Raw genomic sequence first — 15,370 nt, 5'->3', positions numbered from 1 at the left:
TCGTGCCCCCAACGGATTCCCCGTCGCCTCGACTTCGACCGTTTTGGGCTTCCCCACAGCGGCGCAGATGGTTCGGACGACAACCAAACACGTCTGTCCGATCCTGGGGCAGACAGGGTGCTTGATCCAGGTCGATTGACCCGAAATCAATTCGTCGTCCATGCAGGTCCTACAAGAAGTGAAAGCCTATGAGCGACAAGCCACAGTCTCGTCTCGGAAAGCATATCTGCGCTAGAAAATCACGCATTCTGGGGAGTTCCGAGCACTTCTCAGCATCTTCCTGTCTTGCCCGTCCTCCATGAGAAAGCTGACCCCAAATCAGAGAAGCAGCCCAATTAAACCCAGTCAGTCTCCAACGTTCAAACGGAGGATGGGGGAGCCGATCAGTTCCGGCCGAGAATCTTCGCCTCGGAAGTGCTCGAAGGGTGAGGACCCTTCACTCCTGTCCTGGCTTCTCCGCACCAAAATGTTGAAGTTGAATCCACTCTCATCGTCCACTGAAATTGCCATTGCCGGACCCAGGTCGGGTCGAGTCGCGTCTCATTATTAATAGTGACTTTATTTGAGGTCCCTTTTCAATTTCGAGGCGCGATGGCTTGGAGTAAGATTGGAGTCGGTCCTTGTCTTCTTCCCCTGAGTCATTCATTCATCCAACAAGTTATGATTGAACTTCCACTCATGTTTTCTTGGAGTTGAATTTCTCCGAAGATTAACCAAACCTCTCCGATCCACAGGTTTTGTCTGAAATGTCGCCATGTGATGCTCCAGGATGGAGCCTCTGGCGCTCCATAATAACTTTGATAATAATGGCGGCTTGAGCCTCTGCTGAAGATTTCGACCTTCTCAGAGTGGGTCAGCTTGTTTTGTGCCCTTACTGCTTCCGAAATACCATCTCAGAGCTTTTGTTAGATCCGAGCGGGACTGAGAAGCCCTATAAGGCTCTCAGGACACCATCTTCAACGAAGTCAACCCCATCGGCGTCACTTGCGGCGTTCATTGTCTAGAGTCTCACCCAAAAGCAAGATACTTCTTATCACATTTATCCACCAGACCTGTCCTGTAATTGACTAATTTAATTGTCCTCCAGAAATAGCAAAACTTGATGACGCTGATCACGCAGATTGCATTTGCGGAAGCACAGGTCCAAGTCTGGACAACCCGATAGATATTGCTTTTTCTGAGTGCGGGAGTTCATGATCGTACCTGGCTTCTTCAGGCTTGGACATGAAGTTGACGTCGAGCGCAGATCACCTGACGATAAGTGGCGGCAGTGACGCAACCCTGAGCTGGCCCAGACAAGGAAGGAGGAGCTTCAGATCCAAGAATCAAGGATGTTCTCCAGACAACGCTGTCATGCAATCACCTCAACTGCACCCCCGTCCGGTTGGGCCCGTGCATTGTCCCGTCATCGGAGTCCACTCATGACAGGTGATTATCTTCATCCCAACAAAGGACCTCGGTGAGCTTCGTTGTACCTCGACCTCTTCCATTGCCCACCATGTCGCGGGCGGAAACCGAACCTCTCCTCCCCCGCTACGACGATGACACGAGCCGTCAACGTCGTTTACACCAGAAGATCCATACCTATCAGATGCTCCGTGCCTTCTCCGAGGGTTACATGCCATCGACGCAGCAAACAATCTCCAATCTTCGCACCGTCCTCGCTTATGACATCTTCAACCCGCGTAACCCGGACCTGGGCTCGACGGGCCGTCAGCTCGTCCGCGATTGCCGCCTGTGGATCCAACTGTTGATTGAGCTTTTGCAGGTCAAGAACGGTGACGACGAATTGCAGGAATTTATTTGGCATCTCTCCCATGGCAAAGCCACAGTACATGCCAACGAGCTAGCAGAGCGGGCTTCCCATACAAGGGCGAAAGCAGATACCAAAGCAGGTATTCACTCCTAATATCCACCGTCACTTGTTCGCTTATAATCAGAATGTTGTGAAACTAACATTCGTGGACAGCATATGATAGTATTCGCACTGTTGGAAGCCTTCTGCTAACCAATTCTGACTTTCGCCTGCTTGTGGAGGATCTAACAACTGTCGGACGTGAAATATTCTCCGACACGGCTTTTTCTCTATCCACTGCGTCACAAAGAGTTGGGGAACAGCTCCAGCCCTCAGAGGAGGAGGAAAGCACACTATCCGCAGCCGGTGCAGACGAAGACCGTGCTGTCTCGAACGAAGAACTCCAGCAGGAAGTCAATCAAGTTGCAGATGCCGCCAAGAGTGGCCTGGTACAGACGGGACGGGCAGTGAAAGAATCTGCCAAGGAGCATACGTCGGGAAGAGAGCAGGAGACCCTGATCTACCGGCTGAAACGGACGATCTTTAAGCTCCGCGAGCGGAGAGACTATACAGACTCTATTTCGACGCTGGCGCAGCTGTTACAGCGTTATACCGTGATCTATGCGAACGCAGCGACGGACATCGCTTCAACGGCAGAGGAAGAGTCCAAGATCAACGAGGATCTCAAGCAAGCAATACGGAAGTTCTGGGCTCTGCTCCAGAATATAGGCGATCCAAAGGAATGGCAAACGTTGGAGCTGCGGCTCAACGACGTGCTACGTCACGGCCGTGGTGATCCCAATTTTGAGAACTTGGTGACCGAAATAGGGTTTGTAGTGCGGGAAATGATGACGAATCCCGATTCAGTCGACTCAGCACCGGAGAAGATTGGAGAGCTGAAGGAGAAATCCATGCAAGTTGCGGGTGAATCTAGTTTGCGGGAGGATGTGGACAGCTTCCTCGCACAGGCGAAACGTGCTCTACAATCAGTCTCTCAGGATGGAACATTATCAAAACTAATCAGTGTAACTCGCAAGCTCTACAAGGATGCTTCAGACGGTTACCGCAAGCGACGCGCAGATCTACCTGCGGACTTGCTAGAAGTCTTTCTCCCGCTGGCTCTTCGCAACCTCCAATACATTCCTATTCCGCGCCTAGAGATCTCCGCTCCAGAAATCGACCTTCTGGTAGAGAATCTCATCTTTGAGCCGGGGCATACCGTCAATTATTCATCCTTCCTTCCTTACCGCATGCATGTCACCACGCGGAACGATATCGATATTGTAAAGCGGCATTCGAAGAAAACCACAACAGACCTGAGGACGATGTTCACCGTATCAGTCAACGGACTGAATGTGAGTGCCTCAGAATTCGGGTACTGGCTTCGCACCCACAAGGCACTATTTTTCTATCTCAAAGATCAAGGGATTGCCAGCTTCTTCCTAGATAGGCGGGGTATGGACATCTCCCTAGACGTGGAGTTTGGTCGAGAGCGCCTGGAGCAGATATTTATCCTCCGCGGAGTGCGTGTGCACATTCACAAACTTGATTACACAGTGCACCGTGGCAGATGGAGGTTCCTAATCTGGCTGACGAAGCCGTTCCTCAAACATATGATCCGGCGGGTATTGGAGAAGCAGATCGCCGAACAGATAGTTCAGGGGGCTATGGCGCTAAACCGTGAGCTGGTATTTGCTCGGGAGCGTCTTCGTGCTACACGGATTGCCAATCCCCAAGACTTGCTCACTTTTGTCCGAGCAGTTCTGGCGCGCTTAAAGCCGGCTCCTAACCCAGACCTCGAGGTTCGGGTTGGCATCGACACACCAGGCAGCGGGGTCTTCAAAAACGTCTATGCTCCAGGAAGTCTCGTTAAAGTGTGGCATGAAGAGGCTGTTCAGGCTCACGATTCAATTGAGGAAGGCGAGGAAGCTCCAGGGTTGCACAGGACCTGGCGGAACGGCATATTTGATATTCCCGTGTGATGTGTATATTTGAGTTGCTAGTTCTCAGTATGCCTATCATGCTTCACGTCCACGTTTTGCCATCTCCTCGTCTGGGGAAATTTGATTGGCCAATTATTCGTTATCCAGTTCTCTGCGAATGACTGTTTACCCATCTTTTCCGAATCGAAGCTTTTGGGGCTTAAAAGATAGGCATCACGTGTCGAAATCGGCCCGGATTAACCCCACCCGGTTCGGCCACCTCATCGAACTCGCAGCAGCGAATCCCATTCGCGGAAACGTATCTATCATTCCAAATCAATCTTCAGACCACCTCAGCAGCGCACTCTCTTCAACCTAATTTCGCCTGAGATCTTCGCCGATCTTCAGATACACGAGTCAACATTGAAAAGCATCATCTCTCAATTTGTCTCACTCATATCCAAGCCATTGAGTCATCGGATTGGAGCATTGACTCTTTGGTTCCCAGGACGCGACTCGAAAGTCCGTTTCGAGTGCCGCCGCGGGCTCGCTCGACGACCACATACTTACCAAACCCATACCCTCGCAAGACGTTAGCTGCTGATGCGGCTTGACGGATGAAAATCCACAATGCACGTCTTACGTGGTCTTCTCCTTTCCTTCGCGATTGCGCTGTTGTTGGTGCAATTGGTCCTCGCTGCGGAGGACTACTACAGAATACTAGGCTTGGAGAAGAGTGCTTCAGAGAAGGAGATCAAGCGGGCGTATCGGACTCTGAGCAAGAAATACCATCCAGATAAGAATCCGTAAGTGGAGCTCATCCTTTCCTTTCTGAAGACATGCGGCTTATATTGAGGGCTTGTAGAGGGGATGATTCCGCACGCGAGAAATTCGTCGAAATAGCCGAAGCGTACGAAGTCCTATCAGAGCCGACCACACGCAAAGTATACGATCAGTATGGCCGGGAGGGTGTCGAGCAGCACCGACAAGGTGGTATGGCTGGTGGACAAGCACACGATCCGTTCGATCTATTCTCTCGCTTCTTCGGCGGTGGCGGGCACTTCGGACATGCGCCGGGGCATCGACGGGGACCTGATATGGAGTTCCGAGTTGGGCTACCGCTGCGCGATTTCTATAATGGGCGAGAGTTTGAGTTGGGTATTGAGAAGCAACAGATTTGCGACGCGTGTGAGGGGACTGGGTCTGCGGATCGCCAAGTCACGACGTGTGATAAGTGCTCGGGACGGGGGATGGTGATCCAGAAGCATATGCTGGCACCGGGCATGTACCAGCAGGTGCAGATGCAGTGCGACAAATGTCGGGGGCAGGGGAAGATGATCACGAAGCCTTGTCCCGTCTGTCATGGGCAGCGCGTTGTTCGGAAGGAGGTTGAGACGTTTGTTACGGTGGAGCCGGGCATGGATAGGGGCATGCGGTTAATTTATGAGAACGAGGCAGATGAGAGTCCGGACTGGATTGCGGGCGACTTGGTACTTATTTTGGAAGAGAGGGAACCGGAAATCAGCACGACAGAGGAACATCGCACAGATGGCACTTTCTTCCGCCGAAAGGGTCGGGATCTGTTCTGGAAGGAAACGCTTTCACTGCGGGAGGCGTGGATGGGCGACTGGACGCGCAACATCACTCACCTCGACGGCCATGTTGTTCAGCTTGGGCGCAAGCGCGGGGAGGTCGTACAGCCACTTTCCGTGGATACAATAAAGGGTGAAGGCATGCCGTACTATTCGGACGGCCATCACCATGGCCATGACGACCACGAACCGGGTGCTTTATACGTTGAGTACACCGTTGTTCTCCCGGACCAGATGGAGAGCGGAATGGAGAAAGACTTCCATGCGTTGTGGGAGAAGTGGCGCAAGAAGAGCGGTGTTGATCTGGGAAAGGACAGTAAAAGGCCAGCGCCACCTGTAAAAGACGAATTATGATGTATACTAGATAGACCATACAATTTGCATACAGACACCAAGCTTCTCTCAGTAACACTTTACATCCAGATAATGCTGTTTGTCACGTTTGCACCGGCAAAACCTCCACCGCCCAGTTATCACCAGAAAAATTGTCGCAACCTTATCAAAACCAACCGCAAGAATCACTCCAAGAAGACAAAGTCCAGCATCCAAAATGGTCCGCAAACTCAAGTATCACGAGCAGAAGTGCGTCCCTCTTCCCCCCGGGGAACATCCCCCCACATTCAACCTCCACCACCTAACAACCTCACCCAACCCAGACTCCTCCGAAAGGTAAACCTAACAACCTACAAATCCGACCACGGCCACCGCGAACACACAATCACAAACCGCTACTACCTGCAAAACCCGCTCGACTACAAAAAATACTCATCGATCGTCGGGTCCCTGCGCCAACTCGCGCACAAGCTCAGCGCTCTAGACCCGGACTCGGACCCCCTGCGCCAGAAGCTCGAGTCCGAGGTTCTAGACAAGTTATGGCGGATGGGGATCCTCAAACAGTCGCGGGAACAGGGGGCGGGGCTTTCGCGGATCGAGAGGGAGGTCACTGTTAGTGCGTTTTGTAGACGGCGGTTGGCGGTTGTTATGGCGAGATCCGGGATGTGTGAGAATATTAAGACGGTATGCTTCCTCCCCCTATCCTGGGATTGTTCGTCGCGGTTGTGTGTATGTGTGTGTGGGAGGGCTAACAGGGTTTTTTTTTTGGGGTAATTAGGCGGTTACATTTGTTGAGCAGGGTCATGTCCGGGTGGGATCGGAGGTTGTCACGGATCCGGCGTACCTGGTTACAAGGAACATGGAAGATTTCGTGACGTGGGTGGACTCGAGCAAGATTAAGAGGAGCATTATGCAGTATCGGGATGGTTTGGATGATTTTGATCTGATGTAGCCTCGGCTTGGGCTGTGATTGCGATTTCGGTGAATTGATACCCATTTGTGATGATTATTCATGTTTCGATGATTCATTTACCGCGCTGCAAAAATTATAAGAATAGACGTGGTTCAATTATGTTTCTCAGGACGGAATTAAATTGAATTAATTGTATGTTTATCTGGGTATCACATGCAAATTCACAATGCAATTTATCGGAAAGTGCGAGGTATGTTGATGGACAAGGAAGTGAGCGAGTGAAGCCGTGAACAAACACGATCATAACCAGCCCGTCTTACTCCTCCGGACCCCAATCGCATGCACGACCAATTTCGGCTTGAGCTTTAACCCCCGTCGAGTTCGGTCCTCAGAGGGTTCGTCGGGAAGATCCATCCGAAACCTGCGGACGCTCCCTTCGTAATTTACTTTGCCGTCCTTCCCTTCTTCAAAGAAGGGGACCCGGCTATGGCCGAATTGGCACCATCGGGGTGCAACTCGTCGCCAAAGCCCGCGTACACCGCTAGTGGCTCGGTCGATCTCTTTGTACTCGCGCCGGCGTGTAGAGGGGCTTGTCCACTCGATGATGGTAGGTTCAGTGTGCGCTGAGGGGTTCGGTTCGACGTGCTCAACGGGGATATTGACCTGGTTTGAGCTACTGGATCGATAGTGGTAGAGGGTTGAATCCGGCCGTTCGAGAATTGGTGTGACTGGGGGCGAGCTGAGGTCGGAGAATGTTCTTAATGGACGTGGAGGAGTATGTGGTGGAGAGACAGACCGTCGATCACCGACGTTACTGTCTTGGAATAGTCGGCATGATTCTCGATGCAATGCAAGGAGGTCCTCTCGGCGGATGGGTGTGTCCGGCACCGATGTGATAGAGCTAGTGGTAACCGTGCGACGGTGAGAGTGAAGCGAGCTTTGACGGCTGTGGCCTGGAGAACGTCGGGTGCTGCGAGAAGATGGACGAATCTCACCGGGAGACGTTGTTGAAGGAGGCGGAGGGGAAGCTGTGCGTCTGCGTTTGGGGGTACGCAGCTTGTCAGATGAACGTGTAAGCTTCTCGACCATGCCGTCTTTCGCAACGGCTGCCGACGTACCGACACTGTCGGAAGTCGCAGATACGATATATACACCACCAGTAAGGTCCAAAGGCTGGCAGGAGGGAGTCTTATCAACAGTGGTTTCGGACGGAATGTCGAGAGAAGGTACTGCTAGGGATGGAGATGGAGCGTGCTGCGGATTCGAGTAAAGTGGAGATGCTGCAAGGGTCGATGTAGCAAGGTGAAGATGGTGGCTATTATGATGGTTATTTGCTGCCTGGGAAGTATAGTCATAGCCACCGGAGGAAAGATGGCGATGACATGTGACGGAGACAGCCATAGTTTTGATTCGCGTCATGAGATGCCGGATTCTAACGAGAGGGACAAGAATGGCCTCACATGCCACAGGCAAATAGCGCCAGTTACAAATGGAGGGACGATCAGCAAGGGTCCGTGAATGATGAACAGAAAGCAATGTGAATGGTCAAGGGTGCCTTCAACGACGCCACCAGGATGTCAAGACGAGAAGATTAGGAGGGGTAGTCTGCCCAGACAAACAAGTCAGTTATTGGCGACAACAACGGAACAGGGACCGACATACCGGTTACACATCTTCGTGTCTGGGAGAAGAGAATAAATAGACTTCGGATATTTGTCCGATGGAGGAAGGGGAAATGGCACCGATTTGGACGGGGCAAGGCATGGGAGGTCAGCCGACAGAGAGTGAGGGCGAAGTATGCCGAGAGTGACGGGATTTGACATTTATAACTGTCGCCCATCATTCGAGACCGATCTCGCACCCCTCACCGTCAAAGTTATTTTCAGGCGCCGAGAGGGTCCAAGGCTTTGAAAGCGGCAAAGGAAACTCAGCGTGTCTGGCGCTGGAGAAGGCCGATAGCCACGCTGCAGAACTAGTGGTTGACGGCCAGGGTCTATGCAGCCATGCCTCCTGCCATGAGCGGCTAGTCATGCGGTCGTCTGCCACACTGCAAGCATTGGTTCGTCCGGAACAACGAGAGTTTCGGCCGATCGAGCCTCGTCAGCACTCTAGTTGGCACCACATTTGTCATCTCGGGTCTCAAGTTGGAGGTGAAACTCGCGTTCCAAAGGTGCCCCGCATTTCGAAGGATCCTCATTTCATTCTCAAGTCCCTTGCAGAGATCCTCGGTTCAGTCCTGGTCATCTCTCTCATGTCGGAGAGTTTCCGGGCACTGAAAGCCTGGACAAGGAAGACAAGACCAGCCGAATATGCAATCAAATGAAAGACAGACGCGCCATGAGACATGGGGACGTTGACCCTTGTTGAATTCCACGGTCTGGGCTTCCGGCGAGAGGGGAGCACCCGCCGCTGTCTGGCCGTCTGATTGGTTGGTGCCTTTCACCGCCACTTAGTCGCCCCACTTGGAAGGCGGTGAGCGCCACAGTCAAGCGCCAGATCGACAGGCAAACCACGGATCGTCCTCAAACAACAAAGCGGATTTCCGAGCTCATTTCATTATTGAACTAACAAAATCCACAATGATCTCTTGACAAGACATGTCCGGAATAAAAAGACGGCTCATAGAAAACTCGAGACTCATCGAGCTTCCCCTCATACGAAGCCTCATCTCTCGTATCCGCTTCCGATCCAACATCACTCTCTTCGAAATCATCAAGACCCTTGCAGTCGTCACATCCTTCTCGAAACCCGAACTGCTGACACATCTCACACCAACGGGCTTCGGAAAACACGCTGGGCATATTCCGGAACTGGACTTCCCAGTTCCGATCCAAGTGGCTGGCGATCGAGTACCAGAACCGCGCCAGTCGCCGTGGCCCGGAAATAGTATTCGTCGGATACTGGTGCAATCGCAGGCGTCAAAATGTCTTCTTTCGCTGCCCGCGCAGACACTCTCCTGATAACCGTGGGATTCCCTTCGGATACGCATCCAACCACTTCTGCCAGCCAAAGTCTTCCTCCAAGGGGCTGGTTGACTCTTTACCCATGGCGGCTAGCTGGAGTGTGTCGAAGCAGTTATATCGCAGACGTAGCTTCCTGAGCTTGGGGTCGTAAGCAACAACAGTATCCAGGTGTTGGCGGATCGTCGTCAACATCTGGGTTTCATACGGTAACTTCCCCCACAAATTCGAGAACCATGTGGCGTATCGTTCGAGTCGAAGCATGGCTGCTACTTGCCCGCGGATGGTGTCTAGCTCGCAGTCGAAGTAAAAGTCAATGTCGGCAATTAAAGCATCGAAGTTGTCGTACTTTTGAGGCCCTAAACTAGTCGGTGTCACGCTGAGGCGTCGGATCCTCGATAATCGGCCGAATGGGATTAACACAAGGTCAGAATCAGCGAGATGCTTCCTAAGCCTCGCTGTGATATTCTCGCTTCGTTGCCAGTCCTGGCCGTTATGCTGTCGTAGGCTAATATCAACTGACTTGGAACCCCGTGCTTGATTCATTATGGCAACAAGGCCGCGGACCTTTTGCCAGAGCAGCAGGGTTTGGGAACCATCTCGAGGATCGGGGGGTATATATTGACGACGACCTTGATCTTCTCAAAGGAAGATTCCATATGCCATCCCATGGATCACGGCAGTTCTTGTCGTGTTTGACACCAGCTTCTCTTTCTCGCTCTTGATGGTCCAGCCGATGTTTAGGCGTCGGCATGAGACCTGCATCCAAGGATCATCGTACAATGGCGAAAGGTGGATATCAAATGCGTCGTATAGTCGCTCTCTAATTTCTTCGTTCAGAGATCGGCTTGTTCTCATGACAGTGGCGCTGCGGTCTGACAGGAGGTCTTCCCAGACAAGGAGTCTGATCTTGAAGGGAAGGCTCCCAAGGCCGCCTAGACTGGAAGAGGCGTCCATAGTTGGGGATGGGGAGCTGGATTGATTGTTAATATCAATTAACAGCAGCTCCAATCTCTATTTGCTTACCTTTTTTAAGGGCAAGACCTTGGTATCAACCACTTTCCTCTTTAGTGGCTGCTTATATAGAGTAAAATGGTGGGAGTTAGCGGGTGCGCAGCTAACAACTTGTTGTGTTAGTGGGAAAATGGCTGGAGAAACAGAAAAGGGGATTATAGAAGTAGATGAAAAGAACAATAGTTGGCAGATGAACACAGTGAGATCTGAAGAAGTGAGGAAACACCATCGATCGATGACAATAATTAAGCTCATGAGAGTCACTTAAGTTAGGGTATGGTAGTCCGTACCCGGAATTCTACCTATTCAACACCAACCATACTGGTGGTTTCGCTTTCCGCGCCAGTAGAAGCTCATCGAGCCTGAATCTCTGTTGGTAACCTTAATTTTATATACCCAGGTGTGGCCAGGAACCAGGGACCAGGGACCACGACCACCAACCCAAGAGTTTTGATGTAAGGAAGAGAGAGCAGCAAAGGTGTAGAGATAGAGATTGGCAGTATCTGCATGCGTTTTATTCCGTTATAGTCATCCGACACTTATATACACAGAAATGAGGGCGAAATCAGCTATCCTCTTCAGCACCACGCTCATCTTCCGATTCCATTTCCACTTCTTCCAACGCATCTCGTTGTGACTTTCGTCCTGATTCAGCAGGTTTGCCCTTGGTTCCCCCCAGCTCTCCGGGGCGAGTGGCTGGTCTAGCGGCTGCAATGCCACCGGAAGTGATGTAAAGGAATTCTTCCCGGGCATAGTGATCGATGTGGTTGAAAAATGAGGCAAAGCTGTCAAACGTTAGCAAAAAGTCTATTCATATTTTTGGTGAGGGCAGAGAAGACGTACGCATGAGTCCGTTCTTCTTCGCGGAATATCCGGTCGTAGATCTCACGTTGCTTAAACTCATCTATTTCCTTGGTATACCTATTGAAATCGATAGGCTTTTTGTCATGTTCGACGGCTTTCCTGTTGTACACATCAAAAACTGGGCGCTCGAGGAGCAGACCGAGTCCAGGTGCCTTGGGAATGGCCAGCTTGGTAGAGCCATAGGACTCGGAGATACGTTCGGGGTCACAGCCACATCGGACGACGAGGGCAGCCATGGCGACCATCTTGCGAATCTGGTGCATCATGAAGCTCTGTCCATGTACTTTAAGACTTAGCCATTCGGTGCCACCGATGATGATGGGCTCGGGGTTCAGTTTGAAGGACTTGATATGACGTCGCGCGGAAGGATCTTTGAAGACTTTCTGGATTGTGTAGTTGTAGAAGTTGTTCGTCCCAACAAACTTGTCGAGCGCGGTTTGAATACGGGCGAGGCGTGTGGGAGGGATGCGATATTCTCGTCTCCCCTTTAAGTAGGTGGCTTTGACAGTCTTGACAGCCTCGTAAATCTGTTTTCTGAAGGCGATAGCCTCCTCGTCTAAAGGTGGCATCTCTTCTGAAGCTGATTCGGTGACTGGGGCGTTTTTGTCACTCGTTGGCTTCTGATCAGCTGTCGCCGATTCGGCTTGTGGGATGGCATCTTCTTCGTCCCCCATGTGCAGGGCCTTCTCGACCGGTTTGCGAATATCCTCCGGAAAACTCTCAAGAAGCGGGCGCATAACCTTTTCGTCAAAGTCTTCCCAAAACGTTGCGACCTCTTCCTGGCGGGATTTGTAACCCTCAAGATCACCTTCTTTCTCGGCGAACTCCTTCAGCCTAGCTCCCAGGAACGTGCTCGGATGAGGCGGTAGGAAGCAGTGGGAGGGAATCAGATACTCGTAGATACGGGAATCGCACAGCTGATAGCTGCTGAAAGACTTGTTCGCGATTAGGATGTCCCACACTCGAATCTGAGAACTGAGTTTCTCGTTGATCTTCTGGACAATGTCTGGGTCTTCGACGATCAACTTCAACGAGACAACGTTTCCTGCAGCATGGACACCTTTATCCGTGCGTGCGCAACGGACAAAGGACGACTTCTTCGGATCGGTGGCGTTGGCCTTCGAGATAGCGCCGGCAGCGACAAATGCCGTAAAAAGTTCTCCTTCGATAGTTTTCTCAGTCGCCGTCCTACACATTATTAGTATAGAGTTATACGCCGGCACCATCTGGGATATGAGAGTCGCACATTTGCATTCCCTTGTAGCCCGTACCCGAGTACCCGATGAGGACGGCGACCTTCTTCTTCGGACGTCGCTGCTCATTCTCGATATCCTCCTGGGAGAACTCCGTAGCATAGATGGGAGTTACGACCTCCTCTCCATTGTCGAGTTTCCGTCGTTTTACTTCCTGCGATCTCTCATTCCTCTCTCTCTTGCCTGACATTTGTCGACTTGCCTGGTTAGCTGTGAGAGCACGATTGTGGGGGCTATATGCTGGGCGTTTAACGTACCTCCATTCTGACCTGCCCATATCCCTGTTCTTATGCTTGCGGCCAGCTTCTCCGGATCCTTCAATTCTTCCTGCGTTATGGTCCATGGCTGCGCGACGCTGACTTTCCAGCACTGGAGGCGTGCGCCGCGACAGTCAGGTGGGAGGAGAACGCGATTCGGAGGCGCAGAACGGAAAATTCTTGAATTTCCTTGGACTTGCAAGAGGCTCTTGTTCAAATACTGCCGGAGAAGGAAGTGGGAACGCATAGAGACCGTAGTCAATGAACCCAATTACTGCTTCAATTTGCATCTTCGCTCCAGCCTGGAATGGAGTCTCCGGAATTTCATGTCCGCTAAGCTGTATACGGACTAGCGCAATATGTGTGCCTCAGGCACTAAACACTTTTTTGGAACTTCGCCCAAGCTCAACCTTCCTTTCACTCAGACATCATTCATTCAAGTCTCTGCTCTCCTTCGACTCACTTTCCTTTGACTGCTCCGTCTACTATCTGATGGCTGCATTTAACTCTGTACAATAATACTGCTTTTGACTTTGTCAATTTTTCTAACCAGCTCTACTTGGGCAAGACGGTGTGATGCTGGGCTTTTTGAGCCAGGTCTAGGAACCGGAAACACTCATCCCTCGCGCGGGTTGCGCCTGTTCTCCCCCTCGCATCGACCTTCGAATACTATCTGATAGTAGTTTACTTGGGTTATCATGGATCTCGCTAATACACTCATCCGAACGGTGGCCCGCGCCTTCTACGAGACTCGCCATATTCTGGTGATCGATGCGCTCTTCATCCATTCGGTGTATGTGTGACTTCCCAAGAGGAAGAGAGGCCATCATACCAAAAATAACTTATATGCGCTGACCACTCCTGCTGGAGCAGACTTCATGCAGAAGATCTCGCTTTCCTGCTTGGAATGCAGCAGAAGGATCTACGCAAACTGTGCGCCAAGTTGCGCGAGGATCGCCTGATTGGAGTGTATGACCTGCCTTTGTCATTCTGAGCTTTAGATACTATGAGGCAGAAGGCTAATATAAAGCGCGCCTTGCCTTGCGGATTATGCAGTAGCACACGAGCTGAGATTCGAGACGGGTCGACCCGTCCGGTCAATCGTGAATACTACTTTATCCCGCTCCACCCCGTCGTCGATGCGATCAAGTACAAAGTCTCCAAGCTGACCTCGACGATAAAATTACAATATACACCAAGCCAGGAAAGGAAGGAGTATATTTGTTTGCGATGCGGGGCCGAGTGGACAGAGTTGGATGTCCTGAGCCTCTACTCAGATGAAGGGTTCGAGTGCCAGAACTGCGGGGCTATCCTTGAGCGTACAGAGGACGTCAAGGGCAGCGAGGGCATAGACCGCACCGGCCACGAGAAGAACAGCAAACTTATGGCGCAGCTGGATAAGATGCTGAAGCTGCTCAAGCAGATCGACTCAGTGGAGATTCCACCTAACGACTTTGACACAGCCTGGGACCATAAGGTTGATGTCATCCGAAATCAGCATACCAACCCTACCAGGGCAGCAATTGTTGTGCCATCCAAGAAGCAGGAAGCTGTCCGCGGCACTCTCAAGACCGACGCAGGCGCCCTCGAAATCTCTCTGACCTCAACGGAGGAGAAGACCGCCGCCGAGCAAAAGGAAGAAGCCGCTCGCAAAGCTGCCCTCGAGAAGCAGAACGCCCTTCCCGTATGGCACACCCACTCGACTGTCTCCACAACAGCCGGCAACGTCGGTATCGTCAAGTCCGAGACAGATATCAAGATCAAACCTGAGATCAAAGGCGAAGAAGACCAGAAACCAAACCTCGCCGACCTCGATGACAAAGTTGCCGCTTACTACGCCGAAATGGAGCGCGAGAAGGCCCTCCAAGCTCAGGAAGACGCCAGCAGCCCGGAAGAAGATTCCGACGAGTTTGAGGAAGAGTTTGAAGACGTCGGCGGCGTCTCTGCAAGTGATACGGCTTCCCAAACTGTCGGTAGCCTACCTGGTGGCCCTACCAGCGCTCCTGCCGGTATTAAACGGGAATTTGATACAGACTCCGGCTCTAGTGCCCCCCAGACGACTACGGGGACACCTTCAACGCCCGCTGATGAAGGCCCTGCAGCCAAGAGGATCAAAACAGAGCCCGAAATCAAGAAAGAGGAGTCGGACGAAGACGACGAGGAGTTCGAAGACGTTTGATTTTCTGTTTTCTTGAGCGCTGGCGCTCGGTCTCCCGTGGCGCAAAACCATAGATGAGGAAAATTGCTATTCTCAGCTGTCATCCTTGACTCTTACTGATAGATTTCCATTATACTTCCAGATCCTCGTCGCTATACCTCCGTTGATGATCTTGGAAATAGTTAGCTAGCGTAATACAAATGTACCATACTACCTCAAAACATGTATTTCCAAAACTGAGTCTCAACCTTTCCAAAGCCCCATCCAACCCTCCAGGACCGCGGACAGCTCCTCGGCCTCTGCTTCCCC

The 15,370-nt window shown here is 51.7% G+C and overlaps 8 protein-coding genes across 8 annotated transcripts; 4 read left to right on the top strand and 4 right to left on the bottom strand.

Moving 5' to 3' along the window:
• The first annotated feature begins 1,072 nt into the window (after positions 1–1,072).
• On the top strand, positions 1,073–4,062 carry BJX67DRAFT_14411 (uncharacterized protein). The gene is made up of 2 exons (XM_071024706.1): positions 1,073–1,895; positions 1,970–4,062. The coding sequence occupies exons 1-2, from the start codon at positions 1,499–1,501 to the stop codon at positions 3,775–3,777; spliced, it is 2,205 nt and encodes a 734-aa protein (XP_070891633.1). The 5' UTR covers positions 1,073–1,498; the 3' UTR covers positions 3,778–4,062.
• Positions 4,063–4,347: 285 nt separating this feature from the next.
• On the top strand, positions 4,348–5,663 carry BJX67DRAFT_376452 (putative DnaJ domain protein; the record flags this gene model as incomplete). The annotated part of the gene is made up of 2 exons (XM_071031880.1): positions 4,348–4,523; positions 4,583–5,663. 2 exons carry the CDS (start codon positions 4,348–4,350, stop codon positions 5,661–5,663), a joined length of 1,257 nt encoding a protein of 418 aa, XP_070891632.1.
• Positions 5,664–5,859: 196 nt separating this feature from the next.
• On the top strand, positions 5,860–6,594 carry BJX67DRAFT_376451 (snoRNA-binding rRNA-processing protein IMP3; the record flags this gene model as incomplete). The annotated part of the gene is made up of 3 exons (XM_071031879.1): positions 5,860–5,891; positions 5,966–6,326; positions 6,421–6,594. The coding sequence occupies 3 exons, from the start codon at positions 5,860–5,862 to the stop codon at positions 6,592–6,594; spliced, it is 567 nt and encodes a 188-aa protein (XP_070891631.1).
• Positions 6,595–6,855: 261 nt separating this feature from the next.
• Positions 6,856–7,956, bottom strand: BJX67DRAFT_376450 (uncharacterized protein; the record flags this gene model as incomplete). The annotated part of the gene is made up of 1 exon (XM_071031878.1): positions 6,856–7,956. The coding sequence occupies one exon, from the start codon at positions 7,954–7,956 to the stop codon at positions 6,856–6,858; it is 1,101 nt and encodes a 366-aa protein (XP_070891630.1).
• Positions 7,957–8,060: 104 nt separating this feature from the next.
• Positions 8,061–8,491, bottom strand: BJX67DRAFT_14253 (uncharacterized protein). Its single transcript, XM_071024675.1, has one exon. It carries the CDS (start codon positions 8,396–8,398, stop codon positions 8,147–8,149), a length of 252 nt encoding a protein of 83 aa, XP_070891629.1. The 5' UTR covers positions 8,399–8,491; the 3' UTR covers positions 8,061–8,146.
• A 596-nt stretch (positions 8,492–9,087) lies between these two features.
• BJX67DRAFT_340020 (uncharacterized protein) lies at positions 9,088–10,753 on the bottom strand. The gene has a single exon (XM_071027740.1). It carries the CDS (start codon positions 10,059–10,061, stop codon positions 9,474–9,476), a length of 588 nt encoding a protein of 195 aa, XP_070891628.1. The 5' UTR covers positions 10,062–10,753; the 3' UTR covers positions 9,088–9,473.
• A 269-nt stretch (positions 10,754–11,022) lies between these two features.
• Positions 11,023–13,180, bottom strand: BJX67DRAFT_340018 (pseudouridine synthase PUS2). Its single transcript, XM_071027739.1, has 4 exons — positions 12,904–13,180; positions 12,640–12,843; positions 11,373–12,581; positions 11,023–11,314 (listed from the first exon to the last, which is right to left on the bottom strand). The coding sequence occupies exons 1-4, from the start codon at positions 12,987–12,989 to the stop codon at positions 11,095–11,097; spliced, it is 1,719 nt and encodes a 572-aa protein (XP_070891627.1). The 5' UTR covers positions 12,990–13,180; the 3' UTR covers positions 11,023–11,094.
• Positions 13,181–13,332: 152 nt separating this feature from the next.
• BJX67DRAFT_340014 (putative transcription factor TFIIE complex alpha subunit) lies at positions 13,333–15,282 on the top strand. Its single transcript, XM_071027738.1, has 3 exons — positions 13,333–13,696; positions 13,777–13,872; positions 13,960–15,282. The coding sequence occupies exons 1-3, from the start codon at positions 13,602–13,604 to the stop codon at positions 15,080–15,082; spliced, it is 1,314 nt and encodes a 437-aa protein (XP_070891626.1). The 5' UTR covers positions 13,333–13,601; the 3' UTR covers positions 15,083–15,282.
• Positions 15,283–15,370: the final 88 nt, after the last annotated feature.

The sequence above is a fragment of the Aspergillus lucknowensis genome (assembly GCF_044049455.1).
Source record: "Aspergillus lucknowensis strain CBS 449.75 chromosome Unknown BJX67scaffold_1, whole genome shotgun sequence".
Lineage (NCBI taxonomy): Eukaryota > Fungi > Ascomycota > Eurotiomycetes > Eurotiales > Aspergillaceae > Aspergillus > Aspergillus lucknowensis.
This window is presented reverse-complemented; position numbering and strand designations above follow the sequence as displayed.